The following is a 27,277-nucleotide window of genomic DNA, read 5'->3' on the forward strand; positions in this document are numbered from 1 at the left end:
TTATGAAGAACTTGACGGTAAATGGTAGTATCAGTAGTAGTAGTAATAAAAATATGCAATATATTATGCAAATAAATATTTCTACTTACAATTTAAATTTTAACTTAATCTTGATTTATCGAAAAGCCAATAGGGGGATTCGAGAGGATATATAAATATATAAGAAATTCCGGGTTATTATACAATGTTAGTAACAAAAAAGAATTATTTAAGTCTTTTTTTTAATTTAAATCACTTTATAATCTCACTCGTGTGTGCGACTGATTATATGAGGGTTGCAATATTAAAAAATATGTCCCGAAAGTATAAATATCGTACTCCACGCAAATTGACATTGCCATTTTTCTCTAGCGCTATTGAGTATTGACGTGTTACTAGAGTGTTGTATATAACTTAATTTTTATGTTATCTAAATATTGTGAATTGTAGTTAATTAATATTTGCATTAAGTATAAAAATTGTTAATTATTCGTACTTCGGTGTAGTTAAAGGTAAGTTTTCCAAACCTCTCTTTGTTATTGCGTCATATCTTTATATTCAAACAAAGGACGAGCAGTGGTGTGCGACGCCATTTTGTGAACGAGAAATTTCTTTGTTTCGAACTTCGAAGATGCGTCATTCCATTTTAATCACCCAAATCAATAATACAGTAAATCAAATATCTGTTAAATAGCCAAATAATATTGTATTCATTTTTTTGCAGATCTTATAAAATGCAGATCTTCGTAAAAACTCTTACGGGAAAAACCATCACATTGGAAGTTGAACCTTCTGACACCATTGAAAATGTTAAAGCTAAGATCCAAGACAAGGAAGGTATTCCACCAGACCAGCAACGTCTCATCTTTGCTGGAAAGCAATTAGAAGATGGCCGCACCCTTTCAGACTACAACATTCAAAAGGAATCAACACTTCATCTTGTGTTACGTCTTAGAGGAGGAATGCAAATTTTCGTTAAAACACTGACGGGCAAAACCATCACTCTAGAAGTGGAAGCTTCGGACACCATTGAAAATGTTAAAGCTAAGATCCAAGACAAGGAAGGTATTCCACCAGACCAGCAACGTCTCATCTTTGCTGGAAAGCAATTAGAAGATGGCCGCACCCTTTCAGACTACAACATTCAAAAGGAATCCACACTTCATCTTGTGTTACGTCTTAGAGGAGGAATGCAAATTTTCGTTAAAACACTGACGGGCAAAACCATCACTCTAGAAGTGGAAGCTTCGGACACCATTGAAAATGTTAAAGCTAAGATCCAAGACAAGGAAGGTATTCCACCAGACCAGCAACGTCTCATCTTTGCTGGAAAGCAATTAGAAGATGGCCGCACCCTTTCAGACTACAACATTCAAAAGGAATCCACACTTCATCTTGTGTTACGTCTTAGAGGAGGAATGCAAATTTTCGTTAAAACACTGACGGGCAAAACCATCACTCTAGAAGTGGAAGCTTCGGACACCATTGAAAATGTTAAAGCTAAAATCCAAGACAAGGAAGGTATTCCACCAGACCAGCAACGTCTTATCTTTGCTGGAAAGCAATTGGAAGATGGCCGCACCCTTTCAGACTACAACATTCAAAAGGAATCTACACTTCATCTTGTGTTACGTCTCAGAGGAGGAATGCAAATTTTCGTTAAAACACTGACAGGCAAAACCATCACACTAGAAGTGGAAGCTTCGGACACCATTGAAAATGTTAAAGCTAAGATCCAAGACAAGGAAGGTATTCCACCAGACCAGCAACGTCTCATCTTTGCTGGTAAGCAATTAGAAGATGGCCGCACCCTTTCAGACTACAACATTCAAAAGGAATCTACACTTCATCTTGTGTTACGTCTTAGAGGAGGAATGCAAATTTTCGTTAAAACACTGACGGGCAAAACCATCACTCTAGAAGTGGAAGCTTCGGACACCATTGAAAATGTTAAAGCTAAGATCCAAGACAAGGAAGGTATTCCACCAGACCAGCAACGTCTCATCTTTGCTGGAAAGCAATTGGAAGATGGCCGCACCCTTTCAGACTACAACATTCAAAAGGAATCTACACTTCATCTTGTGTTACGTCTCAGAGGAGGAATGCAAATTTTCGTTAAAACACTGACAGGCAAAACCATCACACTAGAAGTGGAAGCTTCGGACACCATTGAAAATGTTAAAGCTAAAATCCAAGACAAGGAAGGTATTCCACCAGACCAGCAACGTCTCATCTTTGCTGGAAAGCAATTGGAAGATGGCCGCACCCTTTCAGACTACAACATTCAAAAGGAATCTACACTTCATCTTGTGTTACGTCTCAGAGGAGGAATGCAAATTTTCGTTAAAACACTGACAGGCAAAACCATCACACTAGAAGTGGAAGCTTCGGACACCATTGAAAATGTTAAAGCTAAAATCCAAGACAAGGAAGGTATTCCACCAGACCAGCAACGTCTCATCTTTGCTGGAAAGCAATTGGAAGATGGCCGCACCCTTTCAGACTATAACATTCAAAAGGAATCTACACTTCATCTTGTGTTACGTCTCAGAGGAGGAATGCAAATTTTCGTTAAAACACTGACAGGCAAAACCATCACACTAGAAGTGGAAGCTTCGGACACCATTGAAAATGTTAAAGCTAAAATCCAAGACAAGGAAGGTATTCCACCAGACCAGCAACGTCTCATCTTTGCTGGAAAGCAATTGGAAGATGGCCGCACCCTTTCAGACTACAACATTCAAAAGGAATCTACACTTCATCTTGTGTTACGTCTCAGAGGAGGAATGCAAATTTTCGTTAAAACACTGACAGGCAAAACCATCACACTAGAAGTGGAAGCTTCGGACACCATTGAAAATGTTAAAGCTAAAATCCAAGACAAGGAAGGTATTCCACCAGACCAGCAACGTCTCATCTTTGCTGGTAAGCAATTAGAAGATGGACGCACCCTTTCAGACTACAACATTCAAAAGGAATCAACCTTGCATCTAGTACTCCGTCTGAGAGGTGGCAATTGATGAAGCAACCGCTTCATGAGCCATATTTTGTTGCAGTATTGAAAAATCTTTTGAAAATTTATGAAACCATTCCAAGATTTTATAGTTATTGTAAATTTACTTGCAATAAGTTATTAATAATTTTTTGAAATACTTTTGTTTTGACCCTGCTACATAAAATTAATATTCAAGTTGTTAACATTCAAAATGCAATTTATTTTCAAAATGAATAAATACTCAAGACTCAGACTACTTAGTAGTTTCATTTTAGCCAATAAAACTGAAATTTTTCAATTTTATATACTGTAAAGAATGATGAAATGATATGAAAACATGTACATTGAAAATTTTTACTAAAAAGAAAATATTTTAAAAGCTTCATTTGAATTAGGCTTATATTATTCTAGATCCGTTCCAATTCCGAAAAAATAAATAATGCGATATATAACAGATCCTTACTATGTTGCTTATTTCCGCAACTTTCTCTAGATTTGTAGGCAACCATTAATTAAAATATACATAACTGAAATTTTGTAACCCAACAAATTGGTCAGTATGTTAAATTTAATGAGTAGCTGTTAATTTAATTGGGTAAAATGGTGTTTTAAAACAAATTAGATCCTCTATTTAATATTAGTACCTGATAAAACCAAAGAATGGGTTAGGGTTTGACTAATCAAACACAACATCGTTTTTATTTGTATATTTAAAAATTGGCTAGTAAGAAGTACATATATTTATTTCTTTAACAATCAATATTATATCCTAGTATAATCTTAGATAGTTCATTCAAGAAAAGACACATGCACATAATATGTAGCTACGGTATTTTTAATTGTAAATCACGAAAAGTATTGACCGCATTTTGTAAGTCCCAGTTGAAACGGCGGTCCGCGTTAATAGTTCACGACCCAATGAATATCTAGGTCATGGCAGCGTGAAGTTATTTCAAATAAAATAACACGTTATGAATCTATCATTATATTTATTCATATATGTACGTTAAAGTCTAAGTATGTATGTATGAGTCTTGAGTATGTAAATAATACAAAATGTGCATATGCAACGTTTGTACCTAAAAATATTTTATGTATGAATCTGGTGCCTTTGTTGTCCCCATTTATTGATTTTCTTGGACGGGGAGTAACGTGATCATTGAGGCGATGGAGAGAGGTGAACGTACCAGACTGAAGACGATAACCGCTCTATACTTAGCTTCAAAGTTATTGAGGTTAATGTCTTGTAGACTATTGACGTATTTCTTAAATAAGAACAGAAAATCATCGACAATATAAAATAAATCGTATGAAGAATAAAAGTAAGATATTACGGTGTACTTATTGGATTAATAAGAACCTCTACGTCAGATGTCTCCTACATATGTTCTATATTAAGTTTACCGTCTATCGGGTATACAATTTTCTTGGAATCCGGGCATTAGCAAACGCTCCATATTAGGTATACGCATGTCGCATACGTAATGCGCTTTAAAATTTTGTTTGATTATGTGTGTACCTACAGGCTATATAACTTTGTTTCTTTGGCTTATCTTTACATTAAAATTCATCCATTAATATTTATACTAAAAAGATATGCAAGTACTAAGTAGGTGGGCTAGGTACGTCCGGTCTACGTAAATACAATTTCTTTCGTTATTTAAATGAGTAAACACCGTTTATTTTAACGAGTTTTCCTCACATTTAACGTGGTTATTAAAGCATACTTATTCGTTTTCTTTACCTTATGTTTATAATAATAATGCCCTTGTAGCGGCTTATAATTCAAGGGCTTCGTTTACGTAACCTTTGTGAATACTTATTTCTTTTCTTCATTTATTTGGCTTCATACATTCATTCATTTAAGTAGAATATTTATAAGATATTATGCAAGAAATTATTATAGGTATCTCGTATTTTTGGCTGTGGTTGAGTGAATGGATTTTTTAATGCACCTGGGTTCGATTGCGAGAACAATAATTATTGTGTCGGGTCCGGAAAAGACTCTCTTAACTTTAAAGAAAATGATCAATGTAACTGTAGAAATATATTTGGGACTATTCAAAGAAATTTTAGATTTTTAGGCAATTTACAGTATCAACTTTCAAACTGCAGTCGTTTATCAACTATCTCATCTTATAAACATTATTGTATTAAATAATAGTTTTTTTATTTCAATAAATTGCCTTAGGAACCAGAAAACAGTCCTAACCGAATGAAATATTATTGTTTTACGCTTGTCTAATTTAAATACATTATTAGCATTACTCACAATTTTAGTGTCAATATCAATATCGCAAGGTTTAGTTCAGTTTTTCTGTAAAATTACGATAAATAAATGCGTCATTACTCTATTTAAATGTATGATTATCATATAATTGCTATAATATTCTAGAAGTTTCTTATATTGTTTTCCAACATAAATTACTGTTTGTACTTTACCTTATTACCATAATTCATAACGAGGTGTGTATTTATAAACAAGTTTTTATCTTGCTTATATGAACTTGGAAAATTTAAAGCCTTCATTTATTATACACGAATAAGTAATTAGTAGGTGGAAATAAAACGCATAAATTCAGTTAACATTTTATTAGGAGGCGAAACGAGCATAAAGTTCAGGATATTTTTTTAATATAAACAAATATCTCGTAAATTGTCAAGTATCTATCAATTAGATTTAATATTACAGTAACATGAACAAGAATACATTTACGAAACAGTTACCAACTCGCACCGAGTGCATGCACCCAATATACATAGCACATTTAAAAATATAACCGTCTCTGCAATATAGGCACCCAGTTATTTGTAGTTTGTTAGGGTTTTATATATTGAGGGATCCGAAACTCACCACGTGGAAGGATCAACGATATTAGCGTGTTGAAGAAACATTTAAACACGTCTGTCGGCCGTACACCGATTACATTAACACCAATTTTAATTTATTATTTGCTCAAAATACTTATAATAGACACTTGAAGGTAGAACGATTAGAACTTACATACACCTAACATTAGATCTAGGTATTGTCTTTTATATGCCAGAAGTATGGGGTCAAATTCATGTGAATGATTTATGAATTATGATTATAACATCACATTAACACCAATAAATATCGTGAAATTCTGAGTGAAATGCATGCATTAAAAGTACAACAACTATTTAGAGGCCACATATTGGATTTAATTTCTCTATGATTATGTCAATTGTCATAAAACGAAACATAAAAAATTGACCGTACACGACATAGCGCAAAATGCATGATTATTAATATTATCACAATAACATCATTTCATAATACATTTATCATAAACATCGAACATCGAATAGCCACAAATATTTGGCAAGATTCAACAACTTACGTCCCCACAATGCTTTGTGTATATACTTGTATACGTTTCTGTCAAATAATTATCCGCAATATAATCTATGCAATCTAATCAAACCTATTAATACGTGACAATCTATATTAATGGAGGAAATGGCAATTTCATTTCTAGAATATGTCTACAAAATATAAAATTTAATTCCACAAAAATATCACCTGTCGGATTTCCAAAGCGTAACTAAAATAGTTCGTAGTTACAAGAAAATTATTTATAAAATTAAAATACGCTACACAAACAGGAATGTTTTTAAATATACACTTTCATTTAATCTCATTTATTATGCATTTAACATTCATTCAAAAATGTTTTGGTCTAAAATTAAAAAACTAGCTGCAATATTTCGTTGGGTTCTATTTGGCATAATTGTAATGGAAATATTTGAATTACCGAAACAAATGGAAGACCGAAAATTAACATAATGAAGATTTGATCAGGTTATTAACATTTTAATTATTGAGCTTTAGACACAATTTATCTGCGAATAAATTGCCTACTGTAATACTGAGACTTGATGCAACACAGCCATTCTTTAGGCTTAGGCTACATATAAAAATATAGCTGAAAAATTAATCTTTGGTTAGGTTAAATAATATTTGTAATAATTGACAAAAAGGCGTAAAATATTTTTAATATATGTATACATCTCGATCACGTTTTTCCCATTAATTTCAATATTATCTTATCGCAAACATATGCTTTGCGACAATAGCAAAAATAAATTTATTGGTTCTATATATGTGTACTGTGTAGCTATATTTTAAACTGTATTGTATTAAGTCAAGTAATTTTTTACACAAGTTCTTATACTGCGTTGTACGCTTTTCTTGTATTAATCTAAAAGAATGGCGTGTTGCATGTTAATAAAGTGAATTACATGTTAGGTAGGGGAACAGTGACTTGAACGTAGCTGATGGGGAAGTAACCAGTTTTCCCATTGATGCTGCCTTCGAACCAATTGTCATCAACTTTATTGATCAGGGTGATAACGTCATTTTCCTAAAAAACAATTGATAATTTAATATAGTTAATTAATTGACACTTCGGTTTATTAAGTAGCCGAGTTAAGAGGTATAAAAAAATATTTTCTTTTTAAAGACGACATTCTGCGAGATTTTATAGATTTTTAAAAACTATTTCTTATCCATATAAATGGATTTTTATAAAAAAAATAAAAACTCAAAACAGAATGCAAGTTTACCTTGAATCCAAGTTCTCCTTGGTTTTCGGGATCAAAGTCATAGAGGGCGGTACAGCATGCCTTTTGTTGCACGCTCGGCGTCCGCGCAGGCGATTTCACGGGAGATGGCAATGGTGACGCTACATTACATAATTATTATATTTCTAATTATTGACCATTAATATCAAATTCTAAGTTAAAAGATTAATTCCAGTGTAAACTCTATGTAAATTGAGGGGCGTACCCTCGATTTAAACTACCGTCAAAATTTCTCGAGTTTGCTTTATTTTCCATATCCGATAATAAATATCGTTGAAAAACAACTCTCGCAGTCCCTTCACCGTCACTATATAAAGTTTACACTGTTTAACTAAATAATGTAAAAATAGAAAACAAAATTTGATTTTCTAGAAGCTTTATTAAACATGGACTAAATGGTGCTACCATTGTTACGATGTTGTTCTATGTAAACGGTAACCATGGTAACTGACGTAGAGTAAAATGAGTTTATTATTTTTACGATGCTTTGTTTATCATGCACAAACGAAACGCAAGCATTTCAACAAACTGTTCTTCCAAAGAATATCCTAGTTGTTATTGAGGTCGTGTCATACTGTAAAGGCCATTAGCATGATTAACTTGGTGACTCATAGGAAACAGTTATCATTGCGCAAGATTATAAGGAAAAACGTCTATATCCAAACATTGATAACACTAGCCTAAATAATAAAACAAAAACAAAGAAACAAATAGTGTCAACATGATAAGAAAAGCGACTATATTCGCTTGTCTAAATAAATAAATCAGCTGATACTATTTATTTCTCACAAATGATTTAAAACACGTCTCTTAGTGGTTTAATGATTTCGTATTATGATGAAACGGATTTTCGAGTCATTCGAATGAGAAGCATAACATGCACGGAACGAAAAAATCGGCCCCAAAAGCACATCTCAATAATATTAGCGGGAGTGTCATTTAATGAAGTGTTTTTGGTGGTAATTCTGCTGTGTTATAATTAAAAGAATGACTAAGAAATCAAATTGCACAACTAATTTAATGTATATGTAATACCTACGAAAAATCAACTACGCATGTACGCTGGCGGTTTGAGAATGGATAATCTCAAGAGGTAGACAAATTTATTGATATAGTAATAGTTCTGTTGTTAATGATATTGGATAGTTCCTATTATGAATTCCAAGAGTATTGTTATAAGCCAGAAATATATTGTTATTTAATTTCGACTTTTATAAGTGATATATGGGAGAGCGAGAATATAAAGTCTAACACAGGAGATTTTGGCATACGGGTGACACAGCACCGATCCGAGGGAATCTCCAAAATTATTGAAAAATTATTGATTAACCTAATAATTGAAGACAAAAGGACAAAAGTACTTATCGACAGTCTCATATGTGCCAAGCAAGGGAACAACGTATGCAAATCACATAAAAGCAGATTTGAGACTGCTAAAATATTCTAGAAATAATGCAATGCCTACTAGAGAAGCAATAATTATAAATAGTGTAGGACAGTATTGAGCAATTGTATTTTGAGGGCGATCCATTATCTAATAGCGCAGCCGGTCTTGTGTTTGTGTGTGTTACCATTGTTGGAGCGTTGCGCGTTGCCACCCGGGAAGAGTTCCAGGTTCGATGGCGGCTTGTGCTCCGGCGAGCTTGCTCGAGAGCCGCCTGCTCCCAAATCACTCAGTACGTCAATTTGTACATACATAGTGTAATACATACATTGCCTATGAGTGTATATACTAAACTGTAGATTTCCAATTATTGGAAATAAATTCGATCAAAATCGCAACCATATATCTTTACAATCAGATATTTGTTGCCTTTATTCACGGCTAAACTAAATTACACATAAATTATAACGAATATAATTAATATAATTTTACGTAATGTTTTGATCGATTTTAAGGTATATCGACATCGTAGCCCAATCGTAAAATTGATCGTTCTTATTTTTGATACACTTTGCCCAAAAATCTTGAAATTGAAAAGCAGCCCGTAACACCGCTTGAGGCAATATGGCGGTGTTTAGACGTCGAAATACAAATAACTCGCGAACTTTGACTTCACATAAATAATTTAAACAATAAAAAACTACATTAAAAGTAGCAGAAATTTGAGATTAAAACTCACACTATTGATACATTTTCGATTGGGCCACGGGACTCATAATGCAGAAGGAACAATAACCAGAACTACTATAGGAAAGAGACATTAAGAACGATTATTTGAGAAAATATCCATTTAGAACTCCATAAACGATATATATGCAAAGGCTTTGCGCTTTTTCAAAATTTAATTAGCCTTTGCATATATTTGTACTGACATCAATTTACACAGTCCAAACTAAATTAAACTTTTATAAAATACTTCAATTGTTTAATTGAGTTTGTCTATTAATATCTACCATTAAAGGAACTTATATAAAAAACGGATGGTTGGAAATGGTAAGGATTTCGGAAGGGAACGTCCTGAAATATTACTTTTTAAATATTCACCTTTATTAGTGTCTCCGAGTATAAGAAGCAAAAAAAATGTATTACGTACGTAGCTTTGGGCTTGCTATAACAGTGATAGTTAAGAATCTAAACAATTTGACTTTAACTTTTTTAATGAAAACCGCATAGTTAGAAGTTGCAGTGTTTGTAAGCGTATGAGTGCTCTGTTAACAAATAGTGCCATATTAGTAAACACATAACCATAGACGTATACAAAAAAAACATATATTCCTAGAATTTTTCAGAGCTCCCGAACCATATAGCCATGTACCCATACCACGCGTCACCAATAAACAAAAAAAACAGCAAATAAAAAATAAATCACCTGTCCAGGGATCTCTTCCGTTCACAATTCTGGGTGCCGGATGGGGCTTGAACCCTATAGGTTTGGGGATCTGGGAGTCCCAAGCTCTGTCGAGGGAGGAAAGGTCGGCTAAGGAGGAGGCTTTATTGGAGCGGGTAAGACTGTGGACCGAGCCGTAGCGTTTACCGTGGTTCAGCTCGTTGATGCCCTCAATGTTAAGGTCGGCGAGGGTCTTCGGCACGAACTCCAACTTGGGTCGGCTTATCGCCTCTTCTTTTCTGCAATTTATATTTTGTATTAACCTTTTTCTAACTAGAAATACGTTGCAGCCTGGAAAATATTTCAATAGCTGAGCCCGACGGGTTCATTCAGTAAGTTTCTTTTCATTTGATGGCCTGTCCAACGGCAATTTTTTTATTTATTCAAACAGAAATTTTTGTCATTAGATCAAACATACAAAAAAACTCAGTTCAGTTTTATAAAAAAAAAAACAATAACAATTAATTATCTGTACCAAAACTTACTTCTCCATAAGCGTAGATACAAGTCCTTTGAGAATCTCCGTGCATTGCTGGTGGTATTCAAGAAGACCTTCTGCGAAGAACGATAGCTGAGCCACTTGCTCCACCTAATCGAAATAATATAACTTGATTATACGGTTTTAACTGTACTATTTTTTTTACATCAGTGTTATTCTTTCTTCTTTTAGATGTCCTGAATGTTTATAAATGAATATCGTAAATATTTTTAGGTTTGCTTCAAAATAAATTATACCATAATATGTATATACATATAATAAATTACCACCGACTAATTGTGTGAATGGGCCAGTCCAGTTAGGGCGCATGCGTCATTAGTTAATAACACACCAATGTTTGTGTATGTCTCTCGTATTCGATTTCCGACGAAAATAAATGTTTCTGGTCCAAAATGCATCAGGTTAATGATCAATAAAGATGCAGAAATATTGCAGCCGATGCACACGCGTTTGATTAATAAAAAAATATTTTCGATAAAAAATCCGGCGTTTCGCTTAAATAGCTAAAGCGTGAGACACTTTTGAATATTCTTAGTTATCAATTTCCCGAATACTTGCAAAATTATGTCAAAATTAATTAAGACGTTATATTATTGCTATGCATCATAACAATACTCAACCTAGAGGAGTAACACGTCATCAAATTGAATTAAAAATGTCTAATAGTTCCCATTTATGGGTGAGATTCCGTTTAAATATCTCTAAGATTATTTTGATAAATATGTATCACATATTTTGAATATATACGGCCTATCTACTCACATCATTGTCGAGAAGGTTAAACATGCCAATTTGTGCGAGGCTAAGGGACTCTGCAAACTTGTCTTCAGCCTGACGGATCTCGTCGTCTGGAATGTGAGAACCTGATGTATGTAACTCCACACATCATTAGAAATATGACAACAAAACACGATAAATAAAAGTATAAAAATGGTTGTAAATAAAAAATACAGACCAAAGAAATAAAGGTTGAATAATGCGATCGGAGATTCGGTGCAAGGGCGGAACGGGAACATGAAAAAAAAAACAAGCTTATATTATAAGTGATGTCTCGTATAAGATGATATTTTATACAATCTAGCACTAAAGGTGAGACTAAGATTTAAAGCCGGCATTTAGTGCTAAATATGACTTCCGTATGTTCAAAAATATATCGAATTTAGTCAAAAACATATTCAATTTCGTCAAACACATTATAGTCCATTGAAATGTTACAATTTGAAGGCCAAACTGAACATTTGATAGAGGACACAATTTTATTTATGGGACATGTAGGGGGAGTCAATACAAGCTTAAATCCAAGTTGTAGGGTTCGCGCCCCGGCCGCCATCTTGGAAAAAGGGGTGAAAACACGTTTTTGGCTATATCTCCTAAACTATTAATCGCACAAAAAATTTGTGAAGACATATTTTGCAACAAATCGCTTTGCCTACAATTATGTTTGTGTGACTTTTTATCATAAATCCAAAATTCAAAAGTTGAAAAGGTTAAAAAAAATCTTATTTTGCTTGATAACTTTTTTCTTTTGATTTTATCAAAAAGTTATTTCAGATCAATTTTGTAGAGGATCTCTTTCTGAAGATGTTCCTCTATAATTTTTTAAATTTCGTTAACTGGAAACAATTTGACTCTTTTCCCTGCCACCTATGAGGTAGAGTCTGTCGGTGCGTTTTATTTAAGTGACATCCCCCCCATGGTATTGACCCCCCCTACATGTCCTATAAATAAAATTGCGTCCTGTATCAAATGTTCAGCCCATGTAACATTAAAATGGACTATTAGATTTTGACAAAAAATGTCGTACTTTGACATACGGTTCGCGCTAAGTCTCGACTTAAACTTTTACCCAAAGTTTTTCAAATCATAGATAATAGTTAGAGTCTGTATGGAAAAAGATTCACACATTACATTTATTCACAAAATTATATTTATTTAATTTTATCATATCAAGATTGAGATTAAGTCTAATTATAATCACGTAACACTGTTGTCGAAATTAAAAAAAAGTTTAATTTGTTTTCGTCTCGTCTTTCCGTACAGACTCTAAAGGCTGTGATAGATGTTTCTCAGTAGCTTTTCACTAAAGGTTTAAATGATGTGGCCACAACAGATAAATACAACCTACATTTGAATATAGCTTCTAACATATTTATATACCACTACTTTTTTAAAATGTAGTATTGTTTTTATTCATCTGGCAACACCAAGTACCCTAGCCATACATATCTCACCACTTCTCCCGTGACTCGGACTTGCGTAAGGACCTATCCGGACACCTTTGTATATTAAACGTAAACTTATAAATATAGTTTTAGCCGAATTTAATAAAGACTTTACGTTCACATTTTAAAAAGACCAATAAAAAAATTCATAGGAAATTCTAAAACTATTTATAAAAAAATATTAAGTTGAAAATCAACAAAGATGGTGGAGAAAATTTTTTAGGCTCAGAAATAATGTCACATTGGCTTTGTAAAAATCGGAAAATTACGTCTGGTATTTTTGATATAGAACCCAAAAATCAGTGTTATGCATTTACTCTCAGGAAAATTATTTAAATATCAAGGCTGACAAAACAATAGAAAAAAAGTATTAATTACCTTTAGCCTGTCTTCGTCTCTTGCAGTCAAAATCTAGCCTTCGCCCTTGAAGTTTCTTACGGTGATGCTGCAATTTACAAAAAGACTAAATTAACGAAACACTATCACAAGTTTTATCTTAATTTGTATAAGCTGTAAGTAAACAATACGAAAAGATATCATACAATTATAAAACTAAAAACCTCGTTTACGTGTTTTAAAATAGAAACAAATTCCTTTTCAAATAGAAAACAAATTACAGTAAAAAAAGCTATTTTGTAGTCATGTGAAATTTATTTGTAATTTAAACGATTAGTCAAACGTCTAAAAACATTTTTAGTCTTCAAAATATAAAATTTAATATATATTACAGCGTGTATAAGCATTTAAAAACATATTTTTATAACAATTATAATTGGCACTGGCAACACACACTTGCGAGCCCTCTGGGGTTGTAAATGTCCTTTGCGTTAGGATATAATAATTGAAGAATGTTATATATCTCTCTCAAGACTTTTTATATTATTTTATACAATAACCCCGTGAAGATATAATAAGAAGTGACGCCAGAAAGCTAAGCTCCGAAAAAAATTATTTTACTTTAAATCGAAATTGACAAAACATTCCAATTACTGCGTGAGTCAGTAAATATATTTAATAAATAATCTAGTCAGCTACGGTTTACGATATTTTATAGAATTTAAAAAGATCATTTCTATTTCTTGCAAGTTCGCTTTGATATGAAATTTTAATTAATTATAATTTTATTATTATTAGTTTTTCCATTATATTATATCCTTATTGTATTTGTCATGAGCCATTTTACTTGGCTGATAAGTGTTATGCTTCTGAAATAACGTAACCCTCATTATTGTCTTACTACCACAACGGCGTGCCCGTAGTGCCTTTTAAATAAATAATCTTTTTGCTATCATTAGTTTCTTTTATAGCAAGAAATTTTATTTATAAGGCTATGCTTTATAGGTCTTAGTATTTAAACTTGATTTAATTGTATATATATATAGTGGTCGTTTCCTTTAATAGTTATTATTTTTCAAAAAAAATTATCAATTCCGCCTCACCATGACTTCCTTAAGATCTTTGGTCTGCAGATGGTGTAGGGGTTCAAGGAAGCCCTGCTTAATGTTGTCATCCAGGGAGTACTTCACATCAGCCATTTGTTTGAGAGCTTCGCCCATCTCGATCATACATTGTGCTGAAAAAAATAAAGATAATTTTATCGCAGATGATAAAACTGTTTTTTAATATGTTCAACCGTATTTATTACGTGATTTAACTAAGTTGCAATGTATATTGAACGGAGGGTGTTGCGACAAGCTTATAAAAATTTCAGAAATAAAGAAATGTTTCTGCTCCTTTTTGATTCACTAGCAAAACATTTACGAACGATAAATTATTTTAACTACACAATATAATTTTAACAAAAAGTAACATATCTCTATCGAAAATATACATATATATTACATATATAAATAACAATTTATCTGATTTATATAAAGTTCATGTACGCTATTATTGTGGCAAACGAAAACTATTTTTCTCAAAAACCTTGATTTTTTTAGATTTTATTAGCCTAAGAATAATTAATGAATACTTACAAAAGACGGTGTCCTCTCCCAGTTTCTTTCCATACATGAGCATACAGTCACCAAGCACACCTTCAGGTTGTGGGTAGGTGTTACTCTTGGCCTGCCCACTCAGTTTGCTGATACCCTTTACAGCCGCCATCTTGGCTCGGGCTGTTGGGTTTGGTTGTAGGAACTCCTTGGTCTTAGTTTGTAACTCCTCCACTAGTTCGCATGTTACGTCTGTTTTCTGAAATATGATGATATGAAATTAAACATTATAAAGAGTGTAAGCTAGAGTTAGCGGTGTAAGGGATATTTTGTATGACATTGTTACGAAGACGGAATACAATTCTCGATTTTTTGCACCTTAAAGACGTATTTAGCAAGTTAAAATGTGGTTTATGATGAGTAAGACAAGAGATTAATTACTGCGAGACTGTTAAGTGCGCCTTAATTGAAGACAATGTGGTGGTGTATATACAGTATTTTTTTTGCAATTAAATTTCTTATTTAATTGCTTAATATCTCGTAACAATATAGTGTTTCATTATTGAGTGATAAATTTAATGATCACCTGAATTGTAGTCCGTCGCCAATTAAAAAGGTAACATTCACAAGTAAAAATTATAATAATGTATCTTTATTTCCGTTAAATAAACTACTTTTTGTTCTTAAGAAACTATAATTAAAAACTTGTACCAGATTGAAAAATCATATCTGAAATACTTATTTGAAGGTTTTTCTTTGCGTCAAAAATTTAATGCATCGACGTAATTTATTCGAGTGGCTGGCGTCTGTATTGATGCTGCGCTGTATTATGTAAGCCGCCCGCATTGGTAAATCTTAGACCTACAACGCACTAGCGGCTGGCCGCAATGCGGTGTGCCGCTGCGGCGGGCCGCACATCGATTATTATATGAAACCGCACGATAACAACGCACTGACTTGCGGTCAACCGTCAACCGCTCCGGTTGATTTGGAGCTGCGGCGAGCCGCACCGGTTGAATGATGCGGCGCGCCGCGTCCCCTCCACGCACTCGGCGCGGTTAGCCGTCCTACCTACGTCATCACATATAATTATTTAACAAATGTAAAAAAATATTGTAAACCTATTTTAAAAGAGTAAAAAATAAAAAAATAAAATATGTTTATTATGGAACATAAGATACATGTATCACTTATTCCACGTCATGCAATTTGAATTTGTAATATTTCAAGAAGCACTGACGAGTGACGATTGCGGCAGACCGCAATAGGACCGCAATAGGGACGGTTAGCCGGAATACGGCATGCCGCTACGGCAGACCGTATATACTGCGGCCTGCCGCAGCGGCACACCGCATCACGGCCAGCCGCTAGTGCGTTGTAGGCCTTAGTGCTAAAATAAGACGCGTAGCAAAACTGCATTGCGGGATGTTTTTTATATTTACCCACAAGACAACGGCTAGTCCCTTTTGTTGTACGTTGTGATTGTTAGAACAATTTTAATACAACGATATTTCTGTCATGAATAAACTTTAATTATTATTATATTTTGAAATATAAAAACATAAATATGCAGTTGTGGAGAGGCGGGGAAAGGCCCAATATTCAGACAAATACTATAGATATTGCAATCCACGAAGACGCGCCCCACTATTCCTCTTACCCGTTTATAATATATGTGTGCTAGCTTCCATACACGTTTGAGTGTTATCGGTACACACGCACACTACAATGAATAGACTAATCAGAGGAGAGTGTCATGGTCAAAGTGAAAGATGCTCTACTTCAATTTTCTTTTAAAGATAAAATGAAGTTTTCTTTTAGTAAAATTTGCTAATTTCAAAACTAAATTACTTTCCTTTGATTATTTCATGTGTTTTAGTAACTATAAACTTCTAAACAATAATTTACATGCTTACCCTTTCCATTTCCATAAAATCCAAATCCAGTTTTGTGCCTTCAGCACCTCCCATTTTCTCTGTGACATACTGAAATAAAAACAAATCATAAGTTATTCATCTCGTACATATAAATTTTCTATTTTATTAATACTAGAACATGGTACGTCTCATCTCTTAATCTTAGCTTTCATACTAAACTTTAATAGGAGAATCTAAATCTTATTGCACAAGCACCAATTCCAAAGTAATTTATTAAAAATAGTTTTTTTAACATAATAAATTTGACGCTAATATTTTAGTGTTCTAAATTTGAAATAAACGGTAATTTTGAATGATCGATTTTCCAAATATAATTACTGCGGTAAAAGTTTACCGATAATAATAACATTAGGAGTATTACGAAAATACAAAAGGAGTGAAGTAGAGACGCTCGTTTAAACACAAAAGCTTAGGTCGAGGTCTTACCTTGACCGTATTGTGTTCAGTCGAAGTTCTACCTATAATAGATTAAAATCACCGCAGATGGCTCTCCAAGTTATGAATAGCTTAAACCTATGGTACAACTGTAATAACAGTTGCTAGTTTGTCTAGAAAATTTCGAACAACGTAACATAGGCTACGTATATGTTACTTTCTGGGATGTTAGTGGAATAATCCATATAAATCGGTACATCTTAATATATATAAATTACGTGTCACGTTGTTTGTCTGCTATGGACTCCTAAACTACCGAACCAATATCAATCAAATTTGCACACCGTGTGTAGTTTGATCCAACTTAAAAGATAGGACAGCTTACATCTCAATTTATGCCCGCAATGTAATTTTTTTGCAAATTATTTGTTTATTATTTGACACAAATCTAACAGATGGCGCTGTGTTGAAAGTACCAACGTTTCACATAAGCTACAATTTAATGGCATAGCCACCAAAAAAGCATGGTGATCCCCATGGCTGTTGTTTTCCTGCCGTTTCCTTTGATTAGTTAATAGTAATAGTACTACTATGTAATATAACAAAAACCTTAGCCACAGCAACGCTTGGCCGATTCTGCTAGTTTATAATAAAATCGATGAACTTATAACAATATAACATATGTTTTGATTATATTACCCCTATAAAACAAAAATCGTTATCGTCCAATACTACCGGGTGACTTAACTTCGATTAAAAAATGTCTGACACGTGGCATCCGCGCGTGTCGTTCACTAGTCATTTAAATTATATTTTTCTGCAGATAATTCCGTACAAACAAATGAGTATGCTGGTATAACCAGATCACACAAAGAAACGTATCCCTGTTAAGAGAAGAGACATATAGGTAGGGAGGTCTTGATAGTTCATATCAATATACATAACTGAAAAATCGTTTATCGGAGACATGACTCCGCTAAAACCATTTTTTTTTATTTTTGTCTAAGACTGATTTTTATTATTAGTATTTTTACACCCGTACTAAAAAAAATGGGCCTGGGCCTCAGATTTCTGTATCGGTTTCATGATCATTTGTCAATCTAATAGGCAAGTAGATGATCAGCCTTTTGTGCCTCTCACACACGCCGTCAACTCTTTTTTGGGTCTAAGGCAAGCCGGTTTCCTCACGATGTTCCCTTCATCATTTCAGCGAATTTTAAATGCACACATAGACATGGTTCATTTGTCCATAGCCGGGGATCAAAACTACGACCTCAGGCATGAGAGTCGCACGCTGAAGCCACTAGGCCAAGACTACTCTCGCTCTGTGCTCATTTTTACACTTAGTTCGAATAATAATATCCATACAAATACACAATATATATTAGCCAATAAAATACACGTTTAAACACAGACATGACACACTGTTTATAAAATTAAAAAAATAAAAGAAATCATTAGACAAATACAGTTTTATACTACTTAAATAACACCCAAAACACGTGTACGTCTAAATTTAAAGTATCATTTTTTTCTAATTTGAGTTCATATACTAACATAGCCATTCTGACAAAATATGCCGGATATTTTTATGAACATGAATTCCCTTAAGTCTTTAAGGTACTTTCCGAATCTGATAGCAATAATGAGTTAGGTTACGTTTCAAATATACAGATTCAAACCGCTGATATTACCAGTTTAAAAATATCGTGTAACGTTTGCTGAACAAGATGATTTCATTCTTAATCTGTTCCTTATCTTTATGTTACTCCCAGGGCCATATTGTACTGACTTTTCGATATGACGTGAACGGCGTTCATCTATATATATATATATAATGAAAATGGTCTTCGTTTGAGGCTCAATCACGCCTAAACTACTGATCGTATCGACATGAAACTACCACCATTCGATGCGTTTATGGCTATTTATTTATTAAATTCCAAATTTTTTATTGCTGTTTTACATTTATGAAAATTTATCCATACGGACTTCACCGCGGAAACATTCGGGGAGGCTTCCTAGAACCTCTAAACGTCAACATCTGTTAAAAACTCGATTTTCGAAATATTTCAATTTTCTTAGCGGGAAGTTAAAAAGAAGAATAATAAAAATATGAAAAAAAATAAAATAATGAAACATAAAATTTATTTTAATTCGTCCAGCAAAGCGGGCGCGAAACGGCTAGTATATCATAAAACGTTTATAGTTATAGATACTTTTGGCATTTTTTAATTTTAAAATAATACTAGACCGACTGATAAGGAAACATAAAGACATAGTATAGTATATTGTATTTAGGAGGTTAGGGTTTGTCCTGCGGATTTCAGCTGCCCTATATTCGTCATTAGTTAGGTCAATTCTCGAAACCAGCTGCGTCATATGGACCCCTCATGAAAGGTATTATAGGGTAATGATTGAAAGGTTGCAAAAGAAGTTCCTTGGAAATTTATACAAAAGAAGGTATTACTTCTTTCCTTACCTCTACCCTACTAAGTTCTTGATGGGGGTTTAAGGGTATGATTCACCAGAACTTCGTAGGGATTTAGCCTTGATAAAATTTGGTTTAAGCATAATTCCGACGACTCATTGGTCTAGTGGTTAGTACCCCTGACTGCGAATCCATGGGTCCCGGGTTCGATCCCCGGCTGAGGCGAACATCGATGTGATGAGCATTTGGTGTTGTTCTTAGGTCTTGGGTGTTTAAATATGTATTTATATGAATATCTATCTATAATATGTATGTATATCCGTTGCCTAGTACCCATAACACAAGCTTCATCAGCTTAGCATGGGACTAGGTCAATTGGTGTGAATTGTCTTTAAAAAAAAAAAAAAATAACGAAACGTTAAGCGCATACTTGCTGAGAGAGACTATGAGACTGTGCGTTCTGGACAATTATCACCACCGCCGCAAACATCACTTTTTCCTGTGCATTCGACTGTCAACAAGCTGCCATTCCCCGGTTACAATCACAGCTTAAAAGTTTTCTAGACTCTTCTCCGGAGGAATTTGTAAAGGTGGCTTAGTTATATAATATTTTTAGTTGATATTTTCCCATGTATGGGCCATTAAATAAATAAATATTAATTAATATGAACTTACTGTTTTGATAAAACATTATTTGACGATCAGATAATAGCATATTGTTTTTTGGCTTTGGTTTCCTTTTTACATCTCATTTTATGGTTTCCGTTTAAACATGACTTCAGATCGAGAAACAGTATATCCGATATATACATTTTAGATTGTTTATTTATAATTTGAACCGTGTTTACAATAATAATGTTTACTTACATAATGTCACTCCATTTATGTAGAAAACCGTAAGTGAAATTATTAATTCTAGCGTATAAAAGGTCCCAGTGGTGAGCCGATACATTTCTCTGTTCACATGTCTGCTTCACTGATTTGTCTTTAAATGTAAGCAGTTTAGGGCCTCAAAACCATTTACAGACAATCGAATTTGTATCAAAACAGTAACGTGACAAGCGCGAGATAATGTAATTACCACGTCCCACCTTTGGAAAAGGTGTTTATATCAAGAGCTTTCTCCTTGTTTTCTTACCAGTGTTGGCCTAGTTGCGTGCGATTCTCACCTCAGAGTTCGTAGATTCACACCCCAGCTGTGCACCTTTTCCTTCTATCTGCGTATTTAACCCTGGCTCGTACGTTGAAGGTACAGGAAGGACACAGGTACAGAAATCTGAGCCTTACCCAATAGATTCTAGCGGCACTGTTTTTCTTGTTATTGTTTGTCCTTGTCTTCGTTCTGACATGACTTTAGAGGGTCTAAATGATTCGAACACATAAAGAACTATGCTACACAAGTATAGATATTTAGGTAAATCCGCAACCTAATAAAATATCTAAATTTATGACCTTTAGCCGCCTTGTAAAATTCATTCAAGCAATAAAAGATAAGCCAATAAATCGTGGTTTAATGTAATGGCATTTTATATAGCAGATAGTAATTAGGAATTGCCTGTGATCTGCAGTTAATTATGCGCCATCAACAGAAGATTAGAAATTAATGAGAAACGAGAAGGGGAGTCACGCTCAGTAAACAGAGACATTATAGCGATATTGTTCGTAATCCGGGTGCTGTTCTACTCGCACTATTATGTTAAATCTACCCTACAAATTGCTAAATGTCCAATATATATATATTTATGTCTAAAATAATAGTTTACAGTGTTTATTGGTCTTTAAAATAGAATTACAGCTTTTTTATTCAATCGCTACGTAATCTAAAATGGATGATCTCCAAGTTTTTTCTTTAATATGTACGCTAGACAAACAGTATAAAAATTCACCAATTCCAGGTCTTTAAAAATAGGTATTTTAGCTGTTTCATTTAAAAATCCTATCGCTACGTAATCTAAAATGGATAATCTCAAGTATTTATTTTAATATGCTAGTCAGTCATCAAATGGTTTAACAGTACATTACAAATTTAAGAAAGTGTCCGTTCAAACTTCCGTCACGTCAAAAGTCCCATAACTTCAATAATCGCCTTAGTTTATAAAAACAACAATAACCGTAAACATTTTACCATTTTATTCACAATGTCACAGGACTGTAAGGCTACAATAATTAGGCCAGATCGACAATATAGGGCGCGTACTAGGTCAGGGTCACCCCACCCTTCACTGGGGAGATAAAGTGAATTTGTAAAATCATCCCCACTTCATAGATCACGTGCAAGCTCGGAAATTGTGCACTGAAATTACGGATGGATGACGATTTCACGAAACGGTTTTCATCATTTACGAATATTTCACTTTTGTCGTTATTTCAAAAATCTTTAATACATTTAAAATTAAAGTTAAACTAGCGTATTCTGTATTTTCTTTTTCTATAAAGGATATTATATAATAACGCTCAATTACACTTTTCAAGAACTTACTAGGTATAATACCTACCCACATTTACCGCCAAACACCTTAAGTTACATAAAAGCTTTTTGTTTAAATTAATCCCTGAAATACGTGTAACATCGTAAGGCTTTCTATCTCGAGCGGAGACATGGGACCTGTCTAACATTTAAGTTGCAATGGAACCTTTCAAATTTTAAACTATAATTTATTTCCTACTGAAACCATTACTTACTGTAAAATTTACGTACTTTTAAATTTGTATGTTCTGTTTGCATTTTCATAGTGTTATATCAATATATATTTTAAGATAATTATTAATTGTCTTTCGTCAATAGATATACATATACTGTTGTAATTAACTAGTGAAACTTTTACAATTTAAAGGTTTCTACAACGTTTTGATTGCGTGAAGAAAACCGCTGCGACCACGCCCTAATCCATTTTTTAACACGAGTGGCTTTAAATTTGATGTACTCAGGCAAATTAACATACTCGTATATTTTTATATTTAAAATTCTGTAATAATCATAAAAATAACCTTTTACTATATGGGTATTATGAAGAATAAATATTTACATAAAAGTAACAATGACATGAACTACATACTTAAAATATATACTATGTAAAACAAATCTTAAAACAATAATTTTCTCGCGACAATTCTAAGTTATAATACAATAATCTTGCTATATATTCTTAATGGCTGTTTTTATTAAAAATAAAAATTCTGCATTTTAAAGTAACTTTAGAGTTAAGTTTCCCATATTAAATGTTCATATAATTTATCACAACGACTGTCATAATATCGATTTAGTCTTATATTAAAAAAATCGTAACATAAGCATTATTAAGCGTAAGAGTTACACCAGAAAATAGATGACGTTCTACAAACAATCACAATTCAAACATGGTGCAAATTATTCTGTGTAAATGCGAAACGTTTTAGCACAAAATTCGTTCAAAAGCCCTTTCATTATTATTTGTCTATACAGCAACACTAACAAAGGGATATGGGTCTTAGTTATGAAGATATAAAACACTTTTTATGACATTAGCTTCCAGTACATTAAATATCTTTCCTTATAATATTTTTGATTAAAGCTAAAAGACTTTCAAATTGAAAACTTTATTACCTCACCCAAAGCCTGTATAATAAGTTTTAATTTATATTCCTGGCCTCAGAAGTTATAACTCACCTGATTAGCTTTGTTGATCTGTTTTTTAAGTCCTGCGAATGCCATGATTGCGTGAGTAGTGCCTAATTAAAAATCTGTAACAAGAGAAAGTATTTAATTAATAACGCGACTTTATAAGCTCCGTTTTAGGTAGACGTGGGTCTCACGGCTAAGCGCGATTCGATTCCACGTCGTGCCAGTTTTTTAATAATTAAACATTCCTAGGCCTCATTGTACGGGCTATGAACTCTATAAACACGCGTATTTACTTTTAAGTAATTTTCTTCAAATCTCATAACACATTTTGATGTATGCGACCCCGAATAAAAAATAATACCTAGTACAGGATCTTTTTCACAAAAATGTGTGACGAACTGAACTACATAGTATTTCTGTCTATGGAGTCATCAGTCAGTTAGTACACACGGTTATAGCAATTTGCATATCGAGCGTACGGTAAACAAAAATTAGGCTCAATGTTTGACAAAAATGAAAAACATAAATTATTGTACTAAGCTAACACGCAACAAATTTTTAACTAACAATAAACCACACAAATATCCTTAGGGCAAGGCACAAGTGTTATGGTATGTTAATATGGAAGGTATCACTTCCAAGTGGCGTATATTAACAAAGTTAATGGGATTGTCACGTAGCCGACACTTAGCCACATCTGACTTCAAGAACAGCATCAGTTATTGGCAACTCGCCACGCGGACGGATCGATATGTGTGACGGACATTATGTAATGGAGCCTGAACAATCACGTGTTATCCTAATACGATAAGTACATAGCAGGAGTAGAGAAAGTGAACAACGAGGCAATAATTGTAGTACATAATTAATTAAGTATATATTGGCACGAACATTTATGTTTTGGAGAGTAAATTACAATTGCAAACTGAATATTTGTTCAGCATTTAAACGTATAAACCTCGATTATTCCAGTGACGTAAATTCGACAATTAGTATGTAAATAGTCCATGAGGTTTAATGATACTCGATTAAATAGCTGCCGAGTTAGCCTCCAGATGTTTTCAAAATTGGAATATCGAATTTTAGAGTCAATGGGTATTATACTGAAAGATTTTTAGATAAACATAGTACGTAGATACTTATACAAAAATAGCACAAGTCGTATTAATATTTGGATACAAAATGCGAACGGCAGATAAGTAATTAACGCAAGCGACTTACAGCCTTTTGTAGCCTAGTTAACAGTCATAAATAAAATTTTCATTTTTCCACTGTTGCCTCACCGATAATAAAAATAAATAAAATGTTGCCCTGAATCATTCAATTAATTTTACATGTCAATAGCATGTATCGTATGAATTGAATCTCACAGCCGGCTTCAATTAACTCTTACAAAGTAATGTATAATGAATGAAATTGATACTTGAAAGATTATTTCCATTGATAATTAGAAGAACGGTTTTAATGTCGTAAATTGCAGAAATAAGGGGAAAAAGTGTTCAATTTGCAATTTGGTTTACTAAGAGTTACTTTATATATTCATTATTCATGTTTACTTTAACTTACGTAAAATGAAAATGACAGTTTATTCTAAGGAAAAAAAATAACTGAAATGAAATTAATCACTACCCGAACCAAAATTGAGGTTTTGTTAGTACGTTAAGGTAACACTTATTTAATGAATTATAATTATTATACATATTTCATGTCAAATTGTTTATGTCGCTACAGTATTTATGAATTCGGTTCGAAATATGAATCTCTAGAATATTGATCAAAAGATTCTCCAATAAATCTCGCCGTTTGAAGATAAGAAGAGCCTTTTTCTTGAAAGTCCTTTATAAGGGCAGATTGCTGACATAAGCCGATGAGATACTGAAGTTGAAGCTTAGAAAACTTATCTTACTAATCTTGGTACTTCCTGAGTAGTCGCATATCTTTCGTCGAAGTATAGTTTAAACATATTTATAGGCATGCATATAAACTTCCTATATGTAAAATTTGTATGAGAATCATAATCACTGATGTCCCTTGAGAAACCTATTTACATTAGTTATGCTTAACATCATTTTGCTGTATATATTAGCCAGCAAAATTGTAGATTGTATAAATATATAAACTTTCACACTTATGTTGCGTACCTAAGAGACATCTTAAGCGATTAGGGCATACATACATGTTTATAAGATCTCGAACATTTAATCGATTCCATCATTTTCTAGTACGAGGTCAATATAAAGTGCCATTAAGCACTATTCGCAAACTAATGCTACCCACGTAGCTATTAAGATGCGCCCTCTCGCCCAAATTGGATTCACCCAGTAATTGACCGTGCTTCAAAATAGTACAGTAAGCATTATATTGAATATTGAAGAGCCGAAAATTGCGACAGTATCAAAGCAGTCATAAAAATAGCCACTTTTGTCAATCAATAAAAGTCTATTGTGCGATTATTTAATAGCCATAATCCGTAATAAAAGCCACTTAAAATGTCAAAATAATAATAATTATAATAACTATTATGATATATTATAACCACTAAAGCATAATGTACATGACACCTACCTCAGGGTCCTTTGTAAAATGCCACAAAATGTGTAGTAATGCTACGGAGCTACAGTGCTACGGAGGCGTAGCGGTCACGCGTATTTCGTAGCTCGGGGACAACTACGTTCCTCCGTAGAGAATATAGGTGCGCGCGCAGCCTCGCCCCCACACTACGTGAACCCAATATCAATCCAAGATTCTATTTCAAAATGATTTACATATATATTCTATATATGCGGGGGGCGATTATCATTTGTTTATTCATCAACTGATTAAACAAATAAAAATATACGTAACTACGTCTCATATTTGCTTGATTGCGTACGCTAATGACACCTACTTTTCCATACCTCTAATGTTAAATTATCTAATTTATTTTATTATATAAAACAATATAAGGAAATATTTAAATTATTATCTTAAAAAGTTCGTTATCAATAACGAGGAAAAGAAATGCTAATTGAAGATAAACTTAATATGTATAACAATTAAAGTAAATATTTTTCACAAGATACATATAAGAAAATGTAGGAATATACGATTACATATAAAAGGACCGAGAAACGATTGGACGCCCCTATATAGTTTATTGCATTTGCACCGCGTAACTTGTCTTCACTGTACACGTTCCGCAAGTTTCTCTTTTACGACCGAACTTCTTTCATGTCAAAGTTTTAATTTAAAATTAAAGTATAATCATTATAATAACCACATTTCACTTATATAAAACAATGACGGTATTTGTAACGATAATTTAAAAGAAGTACTGCTATCAGATTTAACGAACTGTTTTAACCATTAAAACGCATTAATTTAAAACAATTATATCAAATATACATAATTAATAAAAATATATATATATATGTATAATAGAGTCATAAATTTGATAAATTTAAATAATGGTCGAGCGAATATTTAATACGAAAAAAAACTTGTCACTGACAGTTATAATTTAGACGCAGCCTTTACTCTCAAAACCTCCCGTGCAGTCAAGTCAAGTCAAACTCATTTGTTCATATAGGTAACACAATTGACACTTATGAATGTCAAAAAAAGAAATATACATTAAATGTTTCTAATTTTACATTTACTGCCAGTTCTCGAATCAAGGGCGTAGAACGGAAGATAAGAACTGGCAATAAACTCTCCACCACTCTTTTTAATTGCCAAGTTTTTGTTTTACACAACGTTTGTAAGGAGCTGCAACCATTAGACCATGTTCCACATGACATCTTAAGTAATAAATAATAATAAAATAAATTAAAAACTGTCCTCTATCAGCAGGAGGCATAGTGAAATAGGAGCACGCACTTACATT

The 27,277-nt window shown here is 33.2% G+C and overlaps 2 protein-coding genes across 10 annotated transcripts in view; one reads left to right on the forward strand and one right to left on the reverse strand.

The window, feature by feature from the left end:
• The first annotated feature begins 330 nt into the window (after positions 1–330).
• Positions 331–3,132, forward strand: LOC125050388 (polyubiquitin-A). The gene is made up of 2 exons (XM_047650223.1): positions 331–491; positions 704–3,132. The coding sequence occupies exon 2, from the start codon at positions 714–716 to the stop codon at positions 2,997–2,999; it is 2,286 nt and encodes a 761-aa protein (XP_047506179.1). The 5' UTR covers positions 331–491; positions 704–713; the 3' UTR covers positions 3,000–3,132.
• Positions 3,133–5,551: 2,419 nt separating this feature from the next.
• Positions 5,552–27,277, reverse strand: part of LOC125050391 (endophilin-A) — a 30,680-nt gene continuing 8,954 nt past the window's right edge. The window contains exons 2-13 of one of the 9 annotated variants that reach the window (XM_047650234.1): positions 23,458–23,531; positions 16,985–17,053; positions 15,111–15,327; positions 14,574–14,707; positions 13,513–13,579; positions 13,144–13,188; positions 11,675–11,775; positions 10,899–11,002; positions 10,561–10,652; positions 9,154–9,240; positions 7,565–7,683; positions 5,552–7,362 (exon numbers count right to left, since the gene is read on the reverse strand). In XM_047650234.1, coding sequence (XP_047506190.1) covers positions 7,237–7,362; positions 7,565–7,683; positions 9,154–9,240; positions 10,561–10,652; positions 10,899–11,002; positions 11,675–11,775; positions 13,144–13,188; positions 13,513–13,579; positions 14,574–14,707; positions 15,111–15,327; positions 16,985–17,053; positions 23,458–23,502 — 1,206 coding nt within the window. In that variant the 5' untranslated portion in view covers positions 23,503–23,531 and the 3' untranslated portion in view covers positions 5,552–7,236. Of the gene's footprint in view, positions 7,363–7,564; positions 7,684–9,153; positions 9,241–10,395; positions 10,653–10,898; positions 11,003–11,674; positions 11,776–13,143; positions 13,189–13,512; positions 13,580–14,573; positions 14,708–15,110; positions 15,328–16,984; positions 17,054–23,457; positions 23,532–25,977; positions 26,103–27,277 lie in introns of those variants that run through there. The other 8 variants (XM_047650228.1, XM_047650230.1, XM_047650227.1 and 5 more) reach the window with 8 other exon arrangements.

The sequence above is a fragment of the Pieris napi genome, chromosome 6 (assembly GCF_905475465.1).
Source record: "Pieris napi chromosome 6, ilPieNapi1.2, whole genome shotgun sequence".
Classification (NCBI taxonomy): Eukaryota; Metazoa; Arthropoda; class Insecta; order Lepidoptera; family Pieridae; genus Pieris; species Pieris napi.